Source organism: Rhinichthys klamathensis, unplaced genomic scaffold (assembly GCF_029890125.1).
Source record: "Rhinichthys klamathensis goyatoka isolate OS25496 unplaced genomic scaffold, OSU_Roscu_1.1 h1tg000611l_1, whole genome shotgun sequence".
Classification (NCBI taxonomy): Eukaryota; Metazoa; Chordata; class Actinopteri; order Cypriniformes; family Leuciscidae; genus Rhinichthys; species Rhinichthys klamathensis.
In genome coordinates, this window is record NW_026607064.1 from 432732 (window position 1) to 459871 (window position 27140).

A 27140-nucleotide genomic window follows, 5' to 3' on the forward strand; every position below is an offset into this window, starting at 1 on the left:
CCGTGTGTTAGAGGCGCTGTTGATCTTGTTGTGGAAATATGAAGATTTTGCGGCGTGAACGTCAACAGAGAAGGCAGAGAGCAGAGATTGATACCTACTGAGGTCAGATGTGTCTTTTGATTTGCGCCATTTCCTCTCCGCTGCCCTGAGCTTGGTCCGGTGTTCACGAAGAACCTCAGATAACCAGGGGTTAGAGGGAGTGGTGCGTGCTGGCCTAGAGGAGAGAGGGCAGATATTGTCTAAAGAAGAGGTTAGGATGGAGCATAAAGTATCCGTTGCAGTATTCACATCCAGAGATGAGAAATGTGAGGGTGAGGGAAGAGAAGATGACACAGCAGAGGAAAGATGGGATGGAGAAAGTGAGCGCAGGTTTCGTCTGAAAGTAAATGGTGGGGAGGTTGGTGGAGCATGGGTAGTGAGTTGTAGATTGAAAGTAATGAGGAAATGGTCTGAAACTTGGAGAGGTTTCACCAAAATGTTGTCTGTGATACAGTTGCGTGTGTAAACCAGGTCCAGTTGGTTGCCTGACTTGTGAGTACCGGTGGTGATGAGCCGTTTGAGATCGAAAGAGGCTAGGAGAGAGATGAAGTCTGTTGCATACGGCTTCGCTAGGTGAATGTTGAAATCGCCAAAGACTACAAGTGGGATGCCATCCTGAGGGAAAGAGGACAGCAACACATCCAGCTCTTCTACAAAGCTTCCTAGTTGACCTGGGGGGCGATAAATAACTACAATATGGATCTTCATGGGAGTTGTAAGTGTAATAGCATGATATTCAAATGAGTTGTTATTGCATAGAGAAGAGAGAGGTGAATATTTCCAATTGTTAGAAATGAGAAGACCAGTGCCCCCACCCCTCCCGGACTGGCGAGGTGTGTGAGAGAAAGAGAAGTTGTTAGAGAGAGCAGCAGGGGTTGCTGAGTCTTCTGGACGGATCCAGGTCTCAGTCAAGCCCAAGATATTAAGAGTAGAATGAGATGCAAAGGCTGGAATGAAATCAGCTTTATTGACTGCTGATTGACAATTCCATAGACCCATAGAAAGAGTGAGAGGTGAGTGTGAGGATGAGAGAAACGGGCGCAGATAAGCAGTATTGCGCTGCCTTCTGTGCGTGGTGAGAGAGCGTTGTCGAGAGACAACAGGAATGTGTTCAAAGCACATAATGATAATGGGAAATAAGAATAAAGGTAGGAAAGGAAAGGGTGAAGAAGATACTTTAAGTGCCTTGCAGGTGTCCTTGCTCGGTGGAGTCGCGCAGGTAGAGTCGCAGGTCTTTACCCGAGTCGGTCTTCACATGAGGAGGCTGAACACGAGAGCTGAATGCTTCCGCTGACGCTTCCGCGACAGCGCGCACACTACATAGAAATAATGCTATCAATCGTCTGAGTGAGGACAGCTGTGGTAGCCCTTGCAATTAGCACAGCGAAAGCAAGTATCCCGACAATGGCCCAAATCGAAACTAGCTGTTATGAACAGCAATACTTAAGTGCTACAATAACAAACACACTCCAACCCTTAAGACGGCAGATATTCAAAATAGGAACGCGACTAATTAAAATAAAGATATTTAGTGAAGATAAAAATTACAAAGAAGCAAAGAATCGAAAATAGCCCTACTTACTTGACAAATGGTAAACAGAGCAACAGGAGAACTGTATATTAAGAAAAAACAACTTACGCGCTCACACACGAGTCCCGCGGATATAAAGGAATAAGGACATTTATTCTACTGACCTACCCGCGAGTGCTGGATTACTCAGTTTATTAGACGAATTAAACTTGTGAGGTAACGCAGCGCTGCTTCGCTTGATCTAATGTTACACTATCACACTAAACGACATTTAAATGTGTGTTGAAAGTTATAATGTTATACTACGTGTTAGTTCGTTTGCTATACGAAACTAGCAGTGAGCTAGATCAACATTAGAATAACATACTGACCATATTCTAACATTTCATCATGTTGAGCTAACGTTATATAGCATTGATTTGTTTTATGTACATTAGCTCACCTGTCTAATAAAGCTGTTGTGACTCGTGAAGCTCTGGCGAGTCCAAGTTAGCCGCGGACGCTAGCTCTCGGCATCTCAAAAACGCCACGCTGATGTTGATCCTCATTTTAGTTCTCCTTGTTTGTCCCAAAGTCTGCTTGCCATGGTCTATGTTTGAAAGAAACAAGAACTGCGTGCCGCTAAACGTTACGCAGTTGTCCACGTCTGTCGCCATGGTTACATCATGGCTATGGCAGTACGAGCGGAAACCGAGGATAGCGCGGATGTTGCGTCATTGACAGGCAAGTTTTTTTCCGGGACGGCCACTTATTTAAAATTGGAATTTCTCTGAAATAAAAAATCTTTGGAGACTTTTGGGATATTGTAAGTACACAACTGCAGGAAATATATCACACTGTGCAAGTGATTTTTGGATATTTTATTACAAAATTCTTACATATTGGACCTTTAAATAAAATAGAGCATTAATGTTCCATTATCTGTTATTCTACAGTTATTTAATCTTATTTACACCAAATTAAAAAATTACACACCTCAGAAGGTTCCTCAATAATTCCACATTCTAAAAATAAATATTAAATTTAATAAAGAGAAAATTCACACGTTTAAGAAATACTAGTAAATTGCTTGTAAATTTCACAAATTAGAGAAATGGCAAGAAAGACATTGAATTAAACATTAAATTTTGACGTAGAAAGACTGAAATAGTATTTTCTTGTATTTAAAACCTAAAAAAAAAAAAAATTACGCAAACTAACCTTTAGAAAAATGTTTTCATTTTTGCTCAATTTGCTTATTACGAGCTGATGCTAAATAATCACTGAACATTTATGCACTGCCTAATCTTGTGCACAAATAGCTACAGTAGGGGATTTCTAATTCCCAGCATGCTTTATGGGAATTACCTAGGAGAGTTTAATTATTTTTGTTTTAGAGCAGAAGAATGAAGGAGACTCATGTTCTGTTAAACTTGCATTTAGAAGATATTCTAACAGTTATGTTTGAGTTTTTGAGATTATTACCTTGAGCTCAGTTTGAGGAAGAGTAATTACTGTCATTTTATACATGCTGTTGATATTTGAAATCACAGAAACGCCCCTATCTTGATAGCTCCGCCTCCAAATCCACTAACACGCTCTGCAACACAGGCACCTCCCCCTCATGAGTGGACACGCCCCTTACTACTGATTGGCTACAGGTGTGTTGTGGTGCTCAACAGCATTTCTCAGAATTTACTTACCGCACCTTTAAAAATAAAGATTCTTCCATCTAAATCTTTTATCTATCTGAAATCAATGTTTTTTGACCAAATATTTTCTTAGTATGTTCCTAGTCTTATTGGGAATCGTTTCATCAGTCATTACAAAGTGGCGTCACTGTGAAAACCCTCTTTTAGAACCTTAATTTTTAAGAAAGTGTACGCGATTGACAAGTTCACATGGTTAATTGTTGGCATTACTTAAAGATGTCAAAATTGGTCGTACAAAATAAGTTTAAAATAGCCTAACGGTCCTTAAAAGTCGAACGCAAATAACTAACATTAGCCTCTCTTTTTTTAATTAGTAAAACCAGGACAATAGGGTTTACACCTTAAGAGTTTTATGTGTAAGGAGTGTCAACTTTCATAATAAAGTTATTAGATATCAGAGGAATTTGTTTTACTTACCGGATTAGATGATTAAGCCGATTTCTACAATGAAAATCCTGTCGAACTTCTTTGTCGCGCGTCTGACAGAAATGGCGCGACTCACTGAGGCGAGAGTCGCGAGACACGTGACCTCAGGAGAGGCGAGGCTAATTAGTGAGGCTTGTTAGCTAAAAATTAACGTAGGTTACCCACAATTAACCAGGAAGCACGTTAACTAGTCCTTATTGTCCAGCCACTTGCAGATCAACAATTGTTTCGTAATGACGTGTTAAAGTGACAGCCCACTCCCACTACATGAATACTAATATAGGCATGCAGAGACGCAAGAGTAGTATAATACAAGAAACCCATAAATTAATCACTAAATTAAATTATTATTAACTGATATTGTCATTACATTTGATTTGAGTCAATAAAAAAACGCATATATATATGCATTTATGTGTATTTTTTACACATAAATGCATATATAATGAGATGAAAATGTGAACTTTCATTTAACATATTGTGGATTTAATGATTATTGTCTCTAATGATTTTTGCTCTAAAACGTGCAAAAAGCGTGTCTGTGAAAATGAATAAATGTCACATGAAATACACAAGACTTCAAAATCAATTTTAATAGCATTCTGTATTTGATAAACTGCTAAAAGTACGAGTTATTTGAGGAATCTTCCATTCCAGAACCTTCCTATTACTTTTCAAACAGTGAAATGAAATCAGGCTCAACAGAAGTATGAACCGGCCATCAGATCTCGACACATGCACGGCTGAACCGCTTCCAGAGCACGTCTGTCGGTTCAGAGAGAACAACACAAGCTCTGAATAATACTGACTTATTTTTCCATAATGTTCATGTCATGTGGCTTTCAATGTTCACATCAAAACACACGGTTCCAGTTCATCTCATATCGAAACATGACCGTCATTTACTATATGAAAACTGATATTCTCGGGCATCAGAGATTAATGGTATAAAGTTGTTAATGCATCAGTTTCCTATTAAAGGCATTATCATCATGAGTCAAATGGAGCCCTTGTGACCTTTAACCATTAAATCTGCTGCATTAAACCAATAATAATGAAGGACAAACATCGTAGTACTGAGTCCGATTCATAAACGTGTTCATGTTTGTAAAAGAGGTGCAGGATATTTGTTTATTCACAAGCTGCAAAGAGAAATTGGAAATAAAAAAGAAAGTGCTAGTACATGTACTTGGCTAAAAGAAAAGAAAAAGGAAAGAACACAAATAAAGCTGGTGCATGTGTGAGTTTAGCCGAACCGTTTCGCTATGATGGTTAGCTTGGAGCTCTAAAGAAAGCTGATGTTTTATGTACATGCGATCCGAACCGCTTTAACAGAAACTTCTGCACGACCTGTCAAACGTTCAGCCTGTGAGACTCTGGGAATTAGACCCATTTCAGGCTAGAGAATGTCTGGAAACAAATTCATTAAAACGGCTTTTGAAGACCGAACCCAATCCCAGCATGCACCTCTGAGGAGCTCACGTCTTTTTCATGCAAAACGTTTGAGATGATAAATTTGGCTGCTGGAACACTTTCTGCACGGCGTTACTGGGGTCGAAGAGGTGAAATGAAAAAAATGAAAAAACAAAAAACAAATTGAATCTTTCAATGAAATGGATGCGTGTGCATCCGTGTGGCGTTGACCTCTGACCCCCGGGGGCGTGTCTCAGTCGAGCGGCGTGGGGTCGGCGATGGGCATGGTGTGCAGGACCTCGTCCAGCAGCTGGAGGGCCCGGTGCAGGTGGATCTCGATCCAGCAGGGCGTCTCTTTAATGCTCTGTCGGGGGTAATCCGGGCCCCAGCCTTTAACGAAACTCATGCGCAAGATGCAGAGCCGGCGGAGATCGTCCACACCGATGCCAGCCGCCGCAGACAAGCCTAGCGGTGCCGAACACAAGCCACGACATCACAATTAGAGACACCTCGTCACACATATAACATAAAACGGTAACACTTTACAATAAGGTTCATTAGTTACATGAACTAAGAATGAACAATACTTCTACAGCATTTATTAATCTTAGTTAATATTAATTATTACATTTTCTAATACATTATTAAATCAAAGGTTGTATTTGTTAATGCACTGTGAACTAACATGAACACACAATGAACAGTATTTTTATTAACTAACATTTAAAAAAGATGAATAAATACTGTAACAATTGTATTGCTCACTGTTAGTTAATACATTAACTAATGAACCTTACTGTAAAGTGTTACCGATAAAACTATCACAAACAGAGTAAATAGTAATCGTAAGCTGTTTTATGGATCTTCACACACCTGTCGAAACAACATTACTGTAATGATCTGCAGGGATAATGTTCTTAAAACTAAGTTAAGTTTGCGCAAGACAATGAGCAATAATGCAAGACTAAGATAATGCGCAATAATGATTTTACAGTGTCGTAACTAGAGATGCACCGATATGGAAATTTTGGCCGATAACCGATAATTCTTTATACTTGAGAGCCGATAACCGATATATCGGCCGATAAATCTAACCCAAATTTTTATATCATTTTTTTGAGAGCCTGATTACAAAAACAAAAGTCTCACCATTAAAAGCCACGTCCCAAACACACAATTATGATGTTCTCATTATAATTTCATGTAGCCGATATGACGCTGCACTTTATTTAGCTTTTTTTTAAGTGATTCCAAATATTTTTCAAGCAGTTCAGAATGATCATGTTGAACAGTGCGCATCTGAAGCGTCTCAGCTGAAGGAAATAATACATTATATATCAGCTTTAATATATCGGACAAATTTTCTTATCAGGCCGATAACAATAATATTAAAATGAACATATATCGGCCGATACTGATATAGTGACCGATATATCGTACAATAATATTAAAATGAACATATATCGGCCGATACTGATATAGTGACCTATATATCATACAATAATATTAAAATGAACATATATCGGCCGATACTGATATAGTGACCAATATATCGTACAATAATATTAAAATGAACATATATCGGCCGATACTGATATAGTGACCTATATATCATACAATAATATTAAAATGAAAATATATCGGCCGATACTGATATAGTGACCAATATATCGTACAATAATATTAAAATGAACATATATCGGCCGATACTGATATAGTGACCTATATATCATACAATAATATTAAAATGAAAATATATCGGCCGATACTGATATAGTGACCAATATATCGTACAATAATATTAAAATGAACATATATCGGCCGATACTGATATAGTGACCGATATATCGTACAATAATATTAAAATGAACATATATCGGCCGATACTGATATAGTGACCAATATATCGTGCATCCCTACAGTTTACACTTTTCAGATTAGGGGTTCTGTAGGTATGAGACTAAACGATCGAGTTTCCAAGTTTGTGACCTGAAACCACAGCTCTGGAGTGTATGTGTGTGAAGACTCACTGATAGCAGGAGCGATTCCTCCGACGGACCCGGGTCCGGGGATGTTCCCGGCCACTGCTGCCGCTTGAGCCGCCGCCGCCGCCTGAGCCGTGGCCGCCTGCTGCTGCATCTGCCGGTGGCACTGCCGCAAGTCAAACACCTGTAGGACACACACAACGGGGCGGGTTGTAAAAATAGATACAGTGGTGCGGGGCGGCCCAAATAATTTCATAAAAGCGGGACCTGCGGGTTGGGCAAAAAGCCGACCCGCGCATCACTTATTACACACACAATGCATCGACTTTTTTATGTTTTTGAAAGATAAAAAGTTTGTTTGTTTAAAAATACAGTAAAAATAGTGAAATTTTATTACAATTTAAATATTTTAAATTACAGTCAAACCAAAAATTATTCAGACACCTTCAACATTTCTCACATTATCACAGTTTATTCACTATAGTTGGTAATAAAACATGAGCAGAACTCAGTTCTCAGATCAGGTGATATTTGACTGGTTTTGTCCGTCCTTCTGTTAGACTCTCACACATGAATTATGTTGAATATCTGTCAGCTGTTAAATTTAACTACACAATTAGATAATACCAGTTTAGCTCAACCAGTGACCAAGCAATGCTTCATGTTGTTCAGTCTGTGTGTTAAAAGAGCATTAGCAATTACAGAAAACACACTTCAGCAGAACATCATCAGCTCAAAGTGGAGGAATCATTTCTGCTCCCAAATTTGTATAAATGTCACTGGTAGTCACTGTATGAAGAATATTTAGGTATAATATGTCACATTTGACTTTATTTTGCTCTCCTCACTTACACAAATGAACTATAGTGTCCTGCACACACTAGTAAAAAAATATCCCAAATTATATAATCTGGTGTCTGAATAATTTTTGGTTTGACTATTTTAAAATGCTATTTATTCCTGAGATGCAAAACTAAATTTTCAAAACTACCTAAACGTATCTTTCAAGGTTTAAAGCAGACGTTCCTCTCACCTTGATGTATGCGCTGGGGTAAATCTTGTGCACAGCATCGCCAGGAGCGCGGCCGGCCTCGCGGTCCAAGTAGTAGCTCTGGACAAACACGGCGTGATCGCTCAGACAGCGAACCCAAACATCTCCTTCACCTTTACACTCCAGCTGGACGCCTTTCCCGATGTGCAGTCTGGAAACAGGCATCAGATCAGCTCCAATAGTCATCAATACAGGTGTAACGATTCTGAACTCACGATACCATATTACTGCGATACTCCAAGACATGATAAAAGACTTACGGTTGATTAAAATGCTAAATTTGATGTTACATTGTGTGTGTAAATGAATAGGATGGACTTGGTGCTGAACCCAATACAGGACAATAGAGACACCAGAACAACAATATTCATGATTCTGAAGATGAAAACACTGAATTATTGTAGATGAATATGCTTGATCTCTGTCACTGACTAGATATATTTAAAGTAGGGCTGTCAACTTTAGTCGTTTAGTCGACTTATCGGTCGATGCCGTCTTGGTCGACTGACATTCTCATTGGTCGACCAGTTGCATTATTTTTTTTATTTTTTTTTACCAATAGAAAGAAATTTTCATTGATTTACTCCTTGATATTTATTCCTTTATAAGCAGTTATATATTACTGTATTTAAATATAATTAGCCTGTTTTATCCCCAACTTTAAATGCTGTAATTTAGGCTATTTTGTAGCAGCGCCACAGTTTAGCGCACCACGCAGAACACACGGGAACCGCACCTGTGGCTGCACTGCTGCTGCGGCGCGGGCGCGCTTGGAACAAACGAGCGCGTCGCTTCAATTATGAGTGCGCATACCGCGCGCCTACATTTGAAATAACGAACTTGAGCGTGCAAAAGACGCGATATGTGAGCAGGCCCTTTAACGGCTTTATCATGCTGACTCAACAGATCGTGTTTTCTTATGTTTTTGTTTTTATTTGTACACTTGACGCGTTTGAAAATAGCCTAAATAATGTAACAAAACGAAAATAAACCTATATGCGGTCCTACTATACAGCCTATTATTATTAGGATTGTTTTTTAGGCCATTTGGCTTTTTTGTGTTTGTTTTAAAACGCCTAGATCGGCTGGACAAAAGTTAACCCATAGCTTTGAACGTAAAGAATATACAGCCTGTATAAACGAGAGCTTTTGTTAGGATTTGTCATTATTTGGCAGTTTTAGCAGTTATATATTTGTGTAGCGTGTGGTGTGGTCAGGTGCGCGATTGTGACTGTCACTATAGACCTAGGACAGAGCTCCTCACTTTGCAGTTAAAAAAAATCACTTCATTTTCAAAGAATTGTATTATTACCGTATTATAGTTTTATGTATTATTGATGTTTTTTCGTTGTTGTTTTATAAATGCTATATGACAATTGTTTAATAAATGTTCAATCAAAATGCAAAACATCGCGTCTTTTTTATTTTTATTTTTTTAGTCGACTGATCGTTGCTCAGGACAGGACTTTGGTCGACTAAGGATTTCTTTGGTTGACTACAGCCCTAATTTAAAATAATGTCGGACACTTTTACTGGTAACATCAGACATCTGGCATTATCAGGACCCACAAATATTCCCCCATCGCATTATTATACATTATATATAGCAGTTTAATGTAGTACTGACACTAAAACTCTGAAAACTTGAATTTTTATTTTAGGTGAACTATTCTCAATACATATTGTCAATAGCTATGATGCATTTTTGTATTGCGATATATGTGACCCTGGACCACAAAACCAGTCACATGGGTACATTTTTTGAAATTGAGATTCATACATCATCTGAAAGCTAAATAAATAAGCTTTCCGTTGATGTATGGTGTGTTATGATAGGACAATATTTTGCAGATATACAACTATTGAACATCTGGAATCTGAGGGTGCAGAACAATCAAAACATTGAGAAAATCCCCTTTAAAGTTGTGCATTTATGTTCACGATTATGCAGCATTCACTCACAAAAATAAATGTTTTATATATTTACGGTAGGAAATTTACTAAATATCTTCATGGAACATGATCTTTACTTAATATCCTAATGATTTTTGACATAATTTTGATCCATACAATGTATAGTTGGCTATTGCCACAGATATACTCGTGCGACTCGTGACTGGTTTAGTGATCCAGGGTCACACTTTGTTACACCCCCACTGTAATCAGACATCTACAACAGTGCCGATTGCTGTGCTACCTCGCCCTCTCGATGGCCTCTGTTCTGTGGACGTTGCTGAGCTGTCCGAGACAGAAGCGGTCTCCTCCTGAGGGATCCACGTATCCGTCCACCGTCACGACCGGGCAGGAGGAGGGCACTTTAAACGTCTCGCCCACTTGAACATCCATCTCGAAATAAGCAATGGAGCACCAGTATTCAGGAGCTGCTCGAGGCGAGAAGATCATGAGACATCCGATGATGATTATGACTGGAATATGATCATAAGAGAGTGAAACTCTTACCAGGATGGTTGGATATCGGTGGCTGAAACCCGATTTCGCTGTGAACAGGCCCTGAGGAGAAGATTAAGATTATGAGAAAGTGCATACAGTCAAACCAAAAATTATTCAGACACCAGATATATTTTTTTCCCTAGTGTGTGCAGGACACTATAGTTCACTTATGTACGTGAGGAGAGCAAAATAAAGTCAAATGTGACATATTATACCTAAATATTCTTCATAAAGCGTCTACCAGTAAAAATTTGGGACCAAAAATCAATGATTCCTCCACTTTGAGCTGATGATGTTCTGCTGAAGTGTGTTTTCTTTAATTGCTAATGCTCTTTTTACACACAGACTGAAGAACATGAAGCATTGCTTGGTCACTGGTTGAGCTAAACTGGTATTATCTAATTGTGTAGTTAAATTTACCAGCTGACAGATATTCAACATAATTCATGTGTGAGAGTCTAACAGAAGGACGGACAAAACCAGTCAAATATCAATTCGTATTTTATTACCATTTGCTAAACTATATCGAATAAACAGATACTGTGAGTAAAGGTGTCTGAATAGTGTTTGGTCTGAGTGTGTTTTAGTGTGTCACGACACTAGAATTTCTAACTTTGATACGATACCTTGAAAAATATCGATATTCGATACCAAAAAACTGCCACAATATTAACCAGAGCGAATGAGACGAGTGCGTCACGTGTGGTGTTTGTCAACGTGCCTTTGGAGAGAAGTGAAAGTGACTGCTCGGCTAGTATCGATACTTTGGGAAATTAGTATTGGTACCGTTCAGATATTTCAGTATCGATATTTATCGAAATATCGATATTTTTGACAACACTAGTGTGTTCGGATCTGGTGTAGTGCTGGCCGAGAGCTGCTCACAGTAGTGTGCCGGATGTGCCATGGGCGGGTGATGCTGGAGATGCCCGTTCTGATGGTGAGGAACGCTGGGAGGGAAGTTATTGTTCCTCGTCCAGGTGGAGGTGGCGTCTGTGGACAGAAGAAGAGACACCGGACCTGCGGTCGTCAAGCAGACTTTACTCGTGCCTGAATGTGCTGGAAGCAGGAGATGCTGAAAAGCTTTCGGTTTTGAAATCAAATTTAAGGCTTTTTAAGACCTGGACAAATTAAATGAATACCATATTGGGGAGGGGATGTAGATCAATGTTCATGATGACATCTTAAACCGTAAAGACAACTTTACAGGTCGAGTAATACATTTAAATAAATAAAAAACTCACATTTCAGCCTTTAAACCATTATACACAATCGTTTTTTACATTTTTAATGTTTTTTAAAGTCTCTTCTGCTCACCAAGGTTGCATTTATTTGATCAAAAATACAGTAAAAATACAAAATATTATTAGACTGTAAATCAGCTGTTTTCTATGTGAATATACAGTAAAGTCTAATTTATTCCTGTGATCAAAGCTGTATTTTCAGCATCATTACTCCAGTCTTCAGTGTCACATGATCCTTCAGAAATCACTCTAATATGAGGATCTGATGCTCAAGAAACATTTATGATTATTATCAGTGTTGAAAACAGTTTTTTTCAGGATCCTTTGATGAATAGAAAATTCAAAACAATAGTATTTATCTGAAATAGAACATTAAACACTTGTAAATGTTTGGGATCAGTAAGAATTTTTTGTTTTTGAAAGAAATTAATACTTTCATTCAGCAAGGACGCATTAAATTGATCTAGAGTGACAGTAAAGACATTTATAATGCATTTTGGATTAAATAAAAGCAGCCTTGGTGAGCAGAAAAGACTTTCTAAACAATCCACTGGTTTAAATGTATAACACTGCATGTAAGTTGCATAAAAATATTCTATCTTCGCATTGGTCTGAACAAAAATGGTGCTTATGGAACTTATGGTAATGGTTACCTCTGCAAACAAAGCTTTATTAGGCATTATACAGAGGTAATGTGAAAAGATGATGCCATGTAAGCTTTCCTCACTGATGGGCGACGAGTTGTCAGGTATCATATAAACATAATTGTCATAATTCATCAACGGATCAAAGCAAACACTTGTCATGAATGAGTGGTGAACAAACCATTTTTACTTTGAAACATGCAGTGCTCACATTCATTTACATCATCGCATAAGCCATATCGTGTTTTTCCATCCCCAAATCTAAGACCTCTTGTAATTAAGACGTTTCTTACAGCATTTAAGATATTTAAGACTTCTATGATCTTAAATTTGATCAGACTAAGAGTTTTTAAGGAGCCAGGGTTGCAACGGTATGATGATATATCACGGTATGAACATGTACGATTATCATATTGTGCACGTTTGCTTATCTACGGTAATATTGGGAAAAATAAATCACATATGCAACTTCTTTCCACTTGACTGCTTAGACTTTCAACCTGCGTACAGCGAAAAGAAGTTATAATTTGCAGTATGGGAAGACTAGATGTAGAAAGACTAGATGTAGATAGACTAGATGTAGAAAGACTAGATGTAGAAAGACTAGATGTAGATAGACTAGATGTAGAAAGACTAGATTGTAGAAAGACTAGATTGTAGAAAGACTAGATGTGGTTGTCCAAGAGGATAGATATTTAATTCGCAAAAATGTGGACGCAAAAGGAGGAAACGCATCGAACATGTTTGCTTATATTGGAGAACAGTGCAAATCTCTGAGCGGAGTGAGTGAGTGGAGGCAGGGCTCATTTGCATATTCAAAGAACCGCGTATAATAAATGAGGCAAGGGTGTCGAGTTACATTCAAGCTGGCATGAAGACATTTGAAATACTTAGATGTTTGTCAAAATAAAAGTTTGGTTTAGAAATTGACAAATATATTACTATTGTACTTCTCAAAATAATAATTATAACAACAATGATAATACACTTTATTTAAACATTAAGGAATATAATTTTTTGTCCATGTTTTAGTTGTTGTTGAACTCTTTGCCAAAAAAATAAAAGGATAAAAGTTATACAATTAAAATGTTAGTTTTATGATTGCCACCGTTTTTGATCATATATTTGTGTTAAATCATCAAAAAAATTCTGAATAAGATCCATATAGGCTAGAACAATTTAATAAATTATTAATGATAAAAATAAGTTGATAAATGGTTTCAAGTTTGTTATAATAAAGCATTTGTTCCACCAAAAAAACTGTTTTTATTAATCTGAGGGTCATTTTTAACTGATAAGTATTGATTGTTGAAAGCGGCGGTTGATTATGATTTCACTGTTCTAGCTGTAGTGAGTGTGTAATGTTGCTGTTTGAGCACAAACTACATCTGCAAAGTTACGACGCTTAAAGTTCAGAGCAAAGGGAGAGATGTGCTTTTACAGAAATCACTTTTTAAGGACTACAACAAACGGCTGGTAGAACTACACGAGCTTCCTCCCGGTTAGTGACATCACCAACCCTAACATTTACATAAACCCCGCCTCCAGGAACACGATTTATAGATGATCATGACAGAATATGCTAATCAATGACTAGAAGATAACTACACATAAGCTACATAAATTCATCAACTAACCATCAGAAATGTTTGTCACATCTTCTCGAGTCTCTCCATCTTTGTCTGACTCCGGTTTGAACATAAAAGGCTAAAGGTTTTTGAAATCTTCAGTGTGTGTGTGAGTGTGTGAGGTAAAAGGACACCAGCTGTTGTAGCTCCGCCCCCTGTGCTGGGAGCAGCAGCTCATTTGCATTTAAAGGGACACACAAAAACGGTGTGTTTTTGCGCACCCTCAAAAAGTGACGATTTTAACATGCTATATAAAAATATCTGTGGGGTGTTTTGAGCTAAACCCTCACACACACACTCTGGGGACATCAGACTAATTTTACATCTTGTGAAAAGGGCATTATACCAGCCCTTTAATACCATATCCGGTGATATTTTTCATACCGTGAAAGTCTCATACCGTTGCAACCCTATAGCCAGTGGGTGGAGGTTCACTGATGGCTTACTGTGATGGTACGTGGAGGTCTGGCCTGGCGGGAAGCCGTTCTGCTGAGAGCCCGGCCCTGTCCCAGATGCAATCAGCAGACTCTCACTGCTATGGCTTGCTGTCAGAACACTACCGGGCTGAGCTGGGGAGAGAGGCGGCATGCACACATCAACACACACACACACACACACCATTAAACACTAGGACTGGGTGACAGGACCACAAGCGTGCATCACAGCACAGGTGCTTTAATAACTATGCCAGTGTTTTAACTCATAATATATACAAATTTCAGCAACTGCAAATGACTTTTGAGTTGCACGAACAAAGTTCACAAACATGGTCACAAACTACCTTGTAACCAATCAGATCAACGTGTGATCAACAACGAGTGGATCTCTGAGCTGAGTGAGTGAGTGGAGGCGGGGCTCATGATTTTTCATGTAATCATGTAATCACACTGAACCTCTCCGGCCATAGCGCCCAGCCCTATTAGACAGCGATGAAGAATATGACTAGGGATGCACAGATATGAAAAATTTGGTAGATACCGATAACCTAGGGGTGGGCGATATGGCAAAAATATCATATCACGATTTTTTTCAGGAAAATCACGATTAACGATTTTATCACGATTCTTTTTCATGTTGGTTTTACTATTTTGCAAGTGAAAAAAGCCTTATAGGTAACAAAAGAAAAAAGAATGGCAGACATTTAGGCCAAAGTGGCGAAGATAATAATCTTTATCATTATTTTCTTTGTTATTAAGAATTAGGAATACACATTAAGCATACACAACTGAATATACAAATGAAATAAACAGTGCTTTATTTTTTCAGCTACAGTAGGGGTATTTAACAGTAGCATTGAAGAAAGTAATTAGGCTAAATGAACAAACACGAAAATAAAACACAACATAGACTTCACTGTATAAATTATACATTGATTATTATTAAAGCTACTACTAAAGTTCTCAGTCAAGAGCAGTGAGTGATTTCCTCTTTGTGTTTTGTTGTTTTATTAACATTAAAGGGATAGTTCCCCCAAACATTTTAATTGTCATCATTTACTCTCTCAAGTTGTTTTAAACCCGAAAATGTTTCTGTTGAAAAAAAAAATTATTTGGAAGAATGTGGCTAACCAAACAGTTGCTGTACTCCAGTGACTTCCATAGTATATATGTTTTCCTACTATGGAAGTCAATGGGGACCAGCAACTGTTTGGTCCCACATTCTTCCAAATAACTTTTATTTTCAACAGAAGAAAGAAATTAATACAGGTTTGGAACAACATTAGAGTGAGTAAATAATGACAGAATTTTTATTTTTGGGTGAACTATCTCTTTAAGGACAAGAGGCAGCTTGTTTACTAACTGGCTACTGTCGCTTTAAGAGCTGCACGCGACGCGTCTAATATACACTCATTTGACAAGCAGATTTTCTCTCATTTTTTTTCTGTTTGCTTTCACTTTAGACATAACCAACTTTGTTTATGTAAACCTTGTGTGTATTTGACAATATTAGCGCAATAAGACTCGAAAGATAACTTATAACGTAGTCCAGTAAACAGACGCTGTTAGACAGGCTTTTAGTGCCCGTGTGCTTCGGGTGTATGTGCTCAGAAAGCACACGTCAGAACAGCGCATCAGCAGTGAATTACATGTTTAACCAGCAAGGCTTTAAAGCACATGCAAATAATGAACTTCTGTGAACTGCAGTGTCCCGTTCCTCTGCGTTAACATCTGTTGTATGTTGAGACGGAGCTCGGCGCCAGAACTGCAACTGATAAAATGCACGATACTACGATATTTCTTCAAAAGCAGATCGTGGAGACATTTTAATCGTCCACGATCAAAAACCGTGATATCGCACACCCCTACTTCAAAGGGCTTTAAACGATACCAGACGATGAATGATGATGGTCTTATTTAGCGAAACGATCGGTCATTTCAAAAATAAATAAAGTTAAAGTTTTATAAGCACAAATGCTCGCCTTGCTCCGTTCTGTGAGACCTTTTCAACGTAATTGTGTATTACGTGACGTCACGAACGCGCATCACAGAACAGAGCAAGGCGAGCATTTGTGCTTAAAACTTAAACTTTTTTATTTATTTTTTAAATGACCGATCGTTTTGCTAGATAAGACCCTTATTCATCATCTGGTATCGTATAGTAAATTATCAACAAAAGTTTTTTTTAAAGTGAACTAATCCTTTAAAGTTATCGGCCCGATAAGAAAATTTGGCCGATCTATTAAAGCCGATATATAATGTATTATATCCTTCAGCTGAGACTCTTCAGATGCGCACTGTTCAACATGATGATTATGAACTGCTTGAAACATGATTGGAATCACTTCAAAAAAGCCAAATGCAGTTCAGTGCAACATGTGCAGCGCAGTCATATCGGCTACATAACATTATAATGAGAACATCGTAATTGTGTGTTTGGGACGTGACTTTTAATGATGAGACTTTTGTTTTTGTAATCAGGCTCTCAAAAATTATATAAAACATTTAGATTTACGACCAATATATCGGTTATTGGCTTTCAAATATAAAGAATTATCGGTTATCGTAGGGGTGTGCGATATCACGGTTTTTGATCGTGGACGATTAAAATGTCTCCACGATCTGCTTTTGAAGAAATATCGTAGTATCGTGCATTTTATCAGTTGCAGTTCTGGCGCCGAGCTCCGTCTCAACATACAACAGATGTTAACGCAGAGGAACGGGACACTGCAGTTCACAGAAGTTCATTATTTGCATGTGCTTTAAAGCCTTGCTGGTTAAACATGTAATTCACTGCTGATGCGCTGTTCTGACGTGTGCTTTCTGAGCACATACACCCGAAGCACACGGGCACTAAAAGCCTGTCTAACAGCGTCTGTTTACTGGACTACGTTATAAGTTATCTTTCGAGTCTTATTGCGCTAATATTGTCAAATACACTCAAGGTTTACATAAACAAAGTTGGTTATGTCTAAAGTGAAAGCAAACAGGAAAAAAATGAGAGAAAATCTGCTTGTCAAATGAGTGTATATTAGACGCGTCGCGTGCAGCTCTTAAAGCGACAGTAGCCAGTTAGTAAACAAGCTGCCTCTTGTCCTTAAAGAGATAGTTCACCCAAAAATAAAAATTCTGTCATTATTTACTCACTCTAATGTTGTTCCAAACCTGTATTAATTTCTTTCTTCTGTTGAAAATAAAAGTTATTTGGAAGAATGTGGGACCAAACAGTTGCTGGTCCCCATTGACTTCCATAGTAGGAAAACATATATACTATGGAAGTCACTGGAGTACAGCAACTGTTTGGTTAGCCACTTTCTTCCAAATAATTTTTTTTTTCAACAGAAACTTATTCGGGTTTAAAACAACTTGAGAGAGTAAATGATGACAATTAAAATGTTTGGGGGAACTATCCCTTTAATGTTAATAAAACAACAAAACGCAAAGAGGAAATCACTCACTGCTCTTGACTGAGAACTTTAGTAGTAGCTTTAATAATAATCAATGTATAATTTATACAGTGAAGTCTATGTTGTGTTTTATTTTCGTGTTTGTTCATTTAGCCTAATTACTTTCTTTAATGCTACTGTTAAATACCCCTACTGTAGCTGAAAAAATAAAGCACTGTTTATTTCATTTGTATATTCAGTTGTGTATGCTTAATGTGTATTCCTAATTCTTAATAACAAAGAAAATAATGATAAAGATTTTTATCTTCGCCACTTTGGCCTAAATGTCTGCCATTCTTTTTTCTTTTGTTACCTATAAGGCTTTTTTTTTAAATAGGGACATTAGTTTGGCTGTAATGCTCAGTCACTTGCAAAATAGTAAAACCAACATGAAAAAGAATCGTGATAAAATCGTTAATCGTGATTTTCCTGAAAAAAATCGTGATATGATATTTTTGCCATATCGCCCACCCCTACTTTGAAGCTGCACTGAAACTGTCATTTGGACCTTGAACCGTTTGGACCCCATTGAAGTCCATTATATGGAGAAAAATCCTGGAATGTTTTCATCAAAAACCTTAATTTCTTTTCGACTGAAGAAAGAAAGACATGGACATCTTGGATGACATGGGGGTGAGTAAATTATCAGCAAAAGTTTTTTTTTAAAGTGAACTAATCCTTTAAAAATGAACATATATCGGCCGATACCAATATATCGTGCATCCCTAAATAAGACGCTTACACAAACGAGAAAGCTTTTCAGCATGGCCCATGCGATTAACTGATATACTGAGGAATATACTTATAATGTTATGTAGCCGATTTGACAGACCTGCGCTCCACATGTTGCACTGAACTGTATTTTCCTTTTTTTAAAGTGATTTCAATCATATTTCAAGTAATTCAAAACCTTAATGTTGAACAGTGCGCATCTGAAGTAATAGGAATACATTATTTATCTGGCTTTAATATATAAGAAAATCGGGCCGATATTGTAAAAAATGAACATACACTACCGTTCAAAAGTTTGGGGTCAGTGAGAATTTTTTTTTTTTTTTTTGGAGGAAAGAAATCAATACTTTTATTTATCAAGGAATAATTAATTTGATTGAAAGTGACAGTAAAGACATTTATAATGTTACAAAAGTCTTTTGAACTTCCTATTCATCAAAGAATCCTAAAAAAAAAGAAGAAAAACTGTACAACTGACAGACCAACAACTGTTTCAACATTGATAATAATAATAAATGTTTCTTGAGCATCAAAATCCTCATATTATACTGATTTGTGAAGGATCATTTGACACTGAAGACACTGACACTGGTGATGCTGAAAATTCAGCTTTGATCACAGGAATAAATTACACTTTACTATATATTCACATAGAAAACAGCTGATTTACACTGGAATAATATTTAATACTATAACTGATTTTTGTAGTATTTTTAATCAAATAAGCGCAGCCATGGTTAGCAGAAGAGAATTATTTTAAAAGTATTTAAAATCGTACCGACCCCAAACTTTTGAACGGTAGTGTATATATCGGCCGATTCCGATAAACCGTGCATCCCTAAATATGACGCCTACACAAAGGAGAAAGCTTTTCAGCATGGCCCATGCGATTAACTGATATACTGAGGAACTGTGTGTGTCGTACTTGTGGATCCGACCGCGATGTTGGAGAAGGCGGAGCTGGAGGCGGAGCTGCTGCCCTCTGCTGGCGGGAGCATGGCCGGCGTGCTGAAGGGCTCCGGGGCCACCGGTCTCGAGGGAGGGTGTTGAATCGTCTGCATGTGTCCCTCCGTGCTGGGCAGAGACTGCTGCGATTCATAATCATATTCATCCTTCACCATAAGGCCCGATGGACCTGAAAGACATCATATAGAGATACACATTCCATGTCAAGTGTATGAAAATGCATATGAAACACATTTTACTTCTGTAATGTTATTTTAAGGAGACTTTTGAATGGTAAACAATCACGTGTATCGGTATATTAGATCAGTGCATTCGGTCTTAAAGTGACAGTAGCCTAATAAACCTGCTGCTGTCTGTGTCATTAAAGACACCATGAAATCAAAATTGGCACTTATTATTTTATGTGTTATCTATAGTGTTTATAGTAATATCGCTTTTATTGTAAATTATTTATCGGTGCACATTATTATTGTTTTTAATAATCTTGAATCAGAATAAGTTCCTCTTGCAGCATCTCTTCTCTGATTATGTGGGCGGGGCCACCTGTCACTCACATGAGATCAGCCAATCGCAAACCACCACCATCCAATCAAGCCCCGCCCACATTTTTGTGGTCAAAATTGGCATTTTAAATTGTGAAATTTTACTGTGGAATATTATTGTTAAATAAATATACTCATATTGTGCTTTAAAGTCCCCCTGTAGTCAATAATTTATCTCTTAAAATTCAACTTTGATCTCTAAAATTACATTTACAAAAATTTCTTCATGTCTTGGAATATCTTGAATGTAACTCGACACCCTTGCCTCATTTAGTATACACGGTTCTATGAATATACAAATGAGCCCCGCCTCCACTCCCTCAGCTCAGAGATCCACTGGTTGACGATCACACGTTGATCTGATTGGTTACAAGGTCGTTTGTGACGTCAGAAACACCAGCGATTTCAAACCGTGTTTTTGAGACTGTCTTTGGTTCACTGCAGTTTTAAGCAGAAAATACTCAGCAATGCTGTCGACTTATGAACTTACACATGGTGTGTCTTACAGCGTATTAAAAACACCACATAGACACATAAACAACATTAAACGCTGGATTTACACCACAGGGGGACTTTAAAATTTTTGGTCAGCACCACAAGGAATGAATAAAAAAAAAAAGATTTCATGTTGACTTTAAATTAAATCTCTTTAAAACACGGCAAAAACAACCAGAAAGTCTTTTCCAAGAGAATATCACTCACCAGAGCCTGACAGTGTGAGTCCAGATAAATCTAGATTAGAAGAAAATACAGGATAGATGAGGACACAATGAACGATCTTAAGGCTATTAAAAAACAAACATCACACTGTCTACGTTTACATGCAACCAAATCATCCGTTAGTAATGGGTTTGACGGCTCAATCGCACTGAAAAGCCTTCATGTAAACACCTTAATCGATCCGATTGTCTTCTAGTTCAATCCCTTAGAAGCCTATGGAGGAGTGATCCAGCTCTCAGATTTAATCAAAAATATATTAATTTGTGTTCCGAAGATGAACGAAAGTCTTACGGGGTTGAACAACATGAGGGAGAGTCATTACTGACAGGGTGAACTATCCCTTTAACAACAAAACGATCACAAACATTAAAGCAATCATAATCATTTAACCTTATGTTTACAATTATTCAACGTCAAACAACTGCAACTTATAAACTGCAGCACACTGACCGATCCCCGGAGACACGACTCTCTCGTAATGGTAGGGGTTCACACAGACGCTGTCACATTTGAGGTCAAAGGCAAACTGGCAGTACTTGACGTGTTTCAGCTCGTTCTTATGAAGGTCCGGCCATCGCCATAACCGTGCATAGATGACATGTGGAAATCCTTTACGACCGGCCACCTAACACACACACACACACACACACACACACACACACACACACACACACACACACACACACACACACACACACACACACACACACACACACACACACACACACAGAAGACTAGAGTTCAGACATTCAGACTGAAATATTGATTCAACAACACATGTGCACGTACACCAGTGTTGTAGTCGAGTCACCAACTGTCGAGTCCGAGTCGAGTCTCGAGTCCCAGTGTTCGAGTCCGAGTCACCAAAGAAGAGTCCGAGTCGAGTCCAAGTCGAGTCACCATTACCGGAGTTCAAGTCCGAGTCAAGTCTCGAGTCCCGTGTCCGAGTCGAAATTATATACACTTAAGCCAAATCAAGCAACATTTTTCAGGCACTCTTTCTTGCAGCTAGAAATGTGTATGATATATCACTAGAATTGCCTTTGACCTTAGTTCAAATCATTGTAGCTGTGGCACGATTATATTTATTTAATTGTTTAAATACATTTTTGGATGATCAGTCCAAAAATGGTAAGTAATAAACTTACTTACTTACAGTCAACTGGAATGGATAAAGAAAACAAAAAAGAAAGCCTAACTGGACAGAGGAGGAGAAATGCATTCTTCTTGACAAATATGGTAAAAGAAAAACAATTTTGAAATTTTGAAAAGCAAACTATATATATGTAACTGCGGCAAAAAACAGAAAATGCAGTGCTATAAGCAGTTGTAACTCCGCAGGAAAAGAGTGCGGTTGCGATGTGTGACATAGTCAAGGTCGCTGTCTAGTTTGTTAGCTAAAATAAACATAATTGTGTTATTGTATGATAAGCGGGATGAGCGCGTCCGACTTTGGCTCAGCGCCAGCCATAGCACGAAAGCACAGTTAAAAATCAGTGATGTCACGTCACTGTACGTTTTCTCCTTAGTGTTCAGCTCAGCTGCTGCAAAGCGTGCCAAAATCGAAATCTCTGATTAGATGTAGAGGAACTTCTCTAGTGTTAAATGAGTGTTACGTTATCTCTCTCACGAGAATGCGGCGTAAAGTGAGTGACGTCAGTGAGTGTGTTGTCAAGCAAGGAGAGCGAGCGCCGAGCGGTAGCAGTGTCTGTGAGAAAAAAAATAGATTACAGCCGGTCTTGGACCCCGAAACAGGAAAAGTGTAACATTGTATATCAAATTTTTATAACCTATTTAGTTAGAAACAACGTCATTCATTTGATGAATGCTCAAGTCCGATTTTATATATTCTCGAGTCCGAGTCCAAGTACTAGTCATCAGTCCGCGAGTCCAAGTCGAGTCACGAGTCCAGAGCATGGAGTCTCGAGTCGGACTCGAGTCCAGAGAATAAGGACTCGAGTACTCCATCACTGACGTACACTTGATTAGATTTTTAATGTTTGTAAAAGAAGTCTCTTCTGCTCACCAAGGCTGCGTTTATTTGATTAAAAATACCAAAAAAATTATAAAATTGTTTAATATTATTCCAGTGTAAATCATCTGTTTTCTATGTGAATATCTAGTAAAGTGTAATTTATTCCTGTGATCAAAGCTGAATTTTCAGCATCATTACTCCAGTCTTCAGTGTCACATGATCCTTCAGAAATCACTCTAATATGAGGATCTGATGCTCAAGAAACATTTATTATTATTATCAATGTCGAAATCAGGATTATTTGATGAATAGAAAGTTCTAAAGAACAGCATTTATTTGAAATAGAATCTTTCGTAATATTATATATGTCTTTACTGTCAATTTTGATCAATTTAATTCATCCTTGATGAATAAAAGTATTGATTTATTTTAATTATTTCCCCCCCAAAAAAAAAAAAATTCGTACTGACCCCAAACTTTTGAACGGTAGTGTTTAATGTTACAAAAGCTTTCTGTTTCAGATGAATGCTGAAGAATCCTGAATAAAAATGTTTAACACTGATAATAATCATAAATGTTTCTTGAGCATCAGATCCTCATATTAGAGTGATTTCTGAAGGATCATGTGACACTGAAGACTGGAGTAATGATGCTGAAACTCAGCTTTGATCACAGGAATAAATTACACTTTACTAGATACTCACATAGAAAACAGCGGATTTACACTAGAATAATATTTCACAATATTACGTTTTTTGTTTTTAAATAAACACAGCCTTGGTGAGCAGAAGAGACTTCTTTTAAAAACGTTTAAACCCTACCGATTCAAACCTTTTGTCTGGTGGTGTGTGTGAGGTGTGTGTACCTGCAGCCGGCCGTCTAGCGTTCTCTGTATGGTCACACACTTGCTGGGATGAGCGCCGTTAGTGGTGATGGCCGTGATGAGAGAGTCCAGCTCGTCCTTCTTCTCCTTCAGCTTCTTCACCAGGCTCTCGATGGCCCGCTTGGCGAAGGTCTCGCTCTCGCCGCCCTGCCGGTGGCACATCAGGCTGTGGACGATGCTCAGACACGCGTCGTTACTGGTGGGCGTGTTTGTGATGGACATCATGCGCTGGTTGTCGGCCTCGGAGTGATCGAGGCTCCCGGTGCCGTTTGAACTCGGTTCAGCAAGACACTGCCGTCAGTGAAGCGGCCATTCACACGCCCTGTGAGGAAGGATGGAGATTAATAGAGAGATATTGAGGGGTAATAATAATAATTACACACACATAATATATGAATTACCGGCCAAAAGTTTGGAAACATTACTATTTTTAATGTCTTCTGCTCATTAAGCTAGAATTTCTTTTCACACAAATTACAGAAAACAGTAATATTGTGAAATATTTTAGTAAAGTGTAATTTATTCCTGTGATCAAAGCTGAATTTTCTGCATCATTACTCCAGTCTTCAGTGTCACATGATCCTTCAGAAATCACTCTAATATGATGATTTGATGGGAAAGAAACATTTCTCATTATTATCAACGTTGAAAACAGTTCATATTTGTATTGAAACTGTGATACATTGTATTTTTCAGGATTCTTTGATGAATAGAAAGTTCAAAAGAACAGCATTTATTCCAAAAAGGAAATCTTTTCTAACGATATAAATCTTTACTATCCTTTTTTTAATCAATTTAACACATTCTCACTGAATAGAGGTATTAATCATTTCTTTCAAAAAAAGTTACCCTAAAAACTTTTGAATAGTAAAGTATATTACAAAACGATTTCTATTGTAAATAAATGCAGTTCTTTTTAAACGTTTTATTCATGAAAGAATCCTGAAAAAAGTATCCCAGGTTATAAAAAATATATTAAGCGGATTTCAAATATTAAAATTGTTTCCAACATTGATCATAAATCAGCATATTAGAATGATTTGTGAAGGATCATGTGACACTGGAGTAATGATGCTGAAAATCCAGCTTTGATCACAGAAATAAATTATATTTTAAAGTATATTCAAATAGAAAACCATTACTTTAAATTGTAATAATATTTTCACAATATTACAGTTTCTTCTGTATTTTTGATCACAGAAATGCAAGCTCGATGAGCATAAGAGTCTTTCGAAAACATTAAAAAAGTAAGGTTTCCAAACTTTTGACGTGTACTACTTATATATAAACTTGTGTATATTAACATATAAAATATATGTTGTACCTGATGTTTAAAGCAAATAAAAGCACCCAAATACATAAAAAGCAGAAAGTTATCAATACACTGAGGACAAACATCGTGTAAACTAATGTTTTAATTCGATAAAGCGTCTCACACCACAACAATCCTTCACACACTTGATTCCAGACAGAGTGCAGAGACTTACACATGTGGAGATGTGCAGTGAACTCGTGAATGCGATGACAGTGATTTATAAATGAGCTGAAGAGAATGTAAACAACCCGAGATCTGTGCTAGCACATCCTGCTAACGTTACATGCTAGCTCACGAACTGCGCTTACTTCACACTGTAACTTCTACTAGAGTGATAAAAACACATGTAAATGTCAAAGTGAGTGTTTAAAGTGCATACCTGTTGCGTCTCCTGGGAATGAATATGTCTTCGTGTATCCAGTTTGGGGGATTTTGATGTGAATCTTGTTAGCTGCTAGCACTACAGCGCGTAACGCTAACACACTTCAGCCGGACTAACGCGTTTATCTGATCTCTAAAACGGTTTAAAGCGACAAGAGTTCTTCATTTGAGCGATAACCCTGTTAGACTGGGGATCAGCATAGTATTTATAACCGGGTGAAAACAGTCACTGAGCGCCACGAAAATAAACAATGTAGCCGCGATGTTTTCGACGCACTCTCACGCCCAGCTGCGCAATATGGCGAACTGCGCATGCGCACTGTGCTTCAAACCCGCTCAAAACACACCGAGCTATGCTGTATACCTCAACAAGTTATACATTTTGTAAGACCTTGTGAAAGAGGCCATGTATTATGTTAAAGACAGCATGTTTCTGGAGACATTGATATTCTGAAACACAGTTGTGCTAATAAACATTAGGAATATTTTAACAGGTGAAACAGCTACTAATACTCATAAAAGCACATTGTGGACCAGTGTATAGAAATATAAACTGGAATAAAGCTTGGTGTGTTTGTGAAGCATACGGTGTAAATAATAAAGTAAAAGAGGTTACATTTAAAATTTAATATGGTATAGGGGCGAGCGGGGGACAACCTAACACACTTAGGTTTTGGCTCAATTATTTAAAAAATAATTAAGTTAGATTAATCTTTATTTTTACACAAGCAACATACACATCTCTGCTACAAAATGAACACTTAAAGTTGTTTTCTAGGACCTTCCATTTCCGTACAGTTGCACTGAAAGACAGAAGTGTGAATGGTCCAACTTACCCCATATGCGGGGTTAATTGTAACAGAGAGAAGGGTTAGTGCGAACACTTGTGTGTAACACACATAATTCAGTACGATTTTATCTGTATAGTTTGATATTGTTTGTGCATCTGTATATATATATATCCATCCATCCATCCCTCATCCAATCATCCTTCTATTATACATCAATATCATGGATAGAGAGATAGGAAAGGGCTGCACAGTTTTGCAATAAATAAATAAAATCATCAAATATTGTAATTGCTATTGAATTATAATTGTGTGTGGCAGCTGCATGCAAAATTATTATTATTAATAATAACTGAAGCATTAATAAAAACGAGCTTCAAAATCACATTTTAAAGGGTTTATTGCATGAAAAAAAGGCTTTTTAATAAATAAACAAGTGATCAATGCATAGTAAACAAATGTGGAAAAAAATCATTGTTTGTTTGTGAAAGTCCAACAAAGTTAAATGTGGCAAAATAAATAAATACTCAAACCTGAAAAGTTGTGTCTCCCTGTTTTCATTTCATTATTTGTGCACTTGTCGGGTTGTTATACAACTAACCCGCTGTGTAACACATATTTTAAGCTAACAGTTGCTATGAGTTGCTCATATGTTTCAAAACGGTGCAGTGTTTTAGCCAACAAGACACTGATGAAGGCAATAGAGTTAGATTTGGTGACGTACACACACAACTCAGAAATGGAAAATAACGTATGATGAAAAAGTGTACTTGCATGATGTCAAAACCCGAATCGTGAGACCGTGTTCTGGCAGCGAGAGAAGAAGAGCGGGAACACACCCTGCTTGACCCT

General features: G+C 37.7%; 1 protein-coding gene across 3 annotated transcripts; it reads right to left on the reverse strand.

The window, feature by feature from the left end:
- Positions 1–4988: 4988 nt before the first annotated feature.
- On the reverse strand, positions 4989–25818 carry smad4a (SMAD family member 4a). 3 transcript variants are annotated; one of them, XM_056240751.1, is made up of 12 exons: positions 25499–25818; positions 23787–24126; positions 21397–21571; positions 20929–20958; positions 19644–19853; positions 14550–14672; positions 11473–11607; positions 10597–10647; positions 10334–10517; positions 8119–8287; positions 7131–7269; positions 4989–5565 (listed from the first exon to the last, which is right to left on the reverse strand). In XM_056240751.1, exons 2-12 carry the CDS (start codon positions 24027–24029, stop codon positions 5354–5356), a joined length of 1671 nt encoding a protein of 556 aa, XP_056096726.1. In that variant the 5' UTR covers positions 24030–24126; positions 25499–25818; the 3' UTR covers positions 4989–5353. The 3 variants fall into 3 exon arrangements, with proteins under 3 accessions (XP_056096726.1, XP_056096727.1, XP_056096728.1); XM_056240752.1 differs by having other exon boundaries at positions 11473–11580; positions 25499–25817; XM_056240753.1 differs by lacking the exon at positions 14550–14672 and having other exon boundaries at positions 11473–11580; positions 25499–25817.
- Between the last annotated feature and the right edge of the window lie 1322 nt (positions 25819–27140).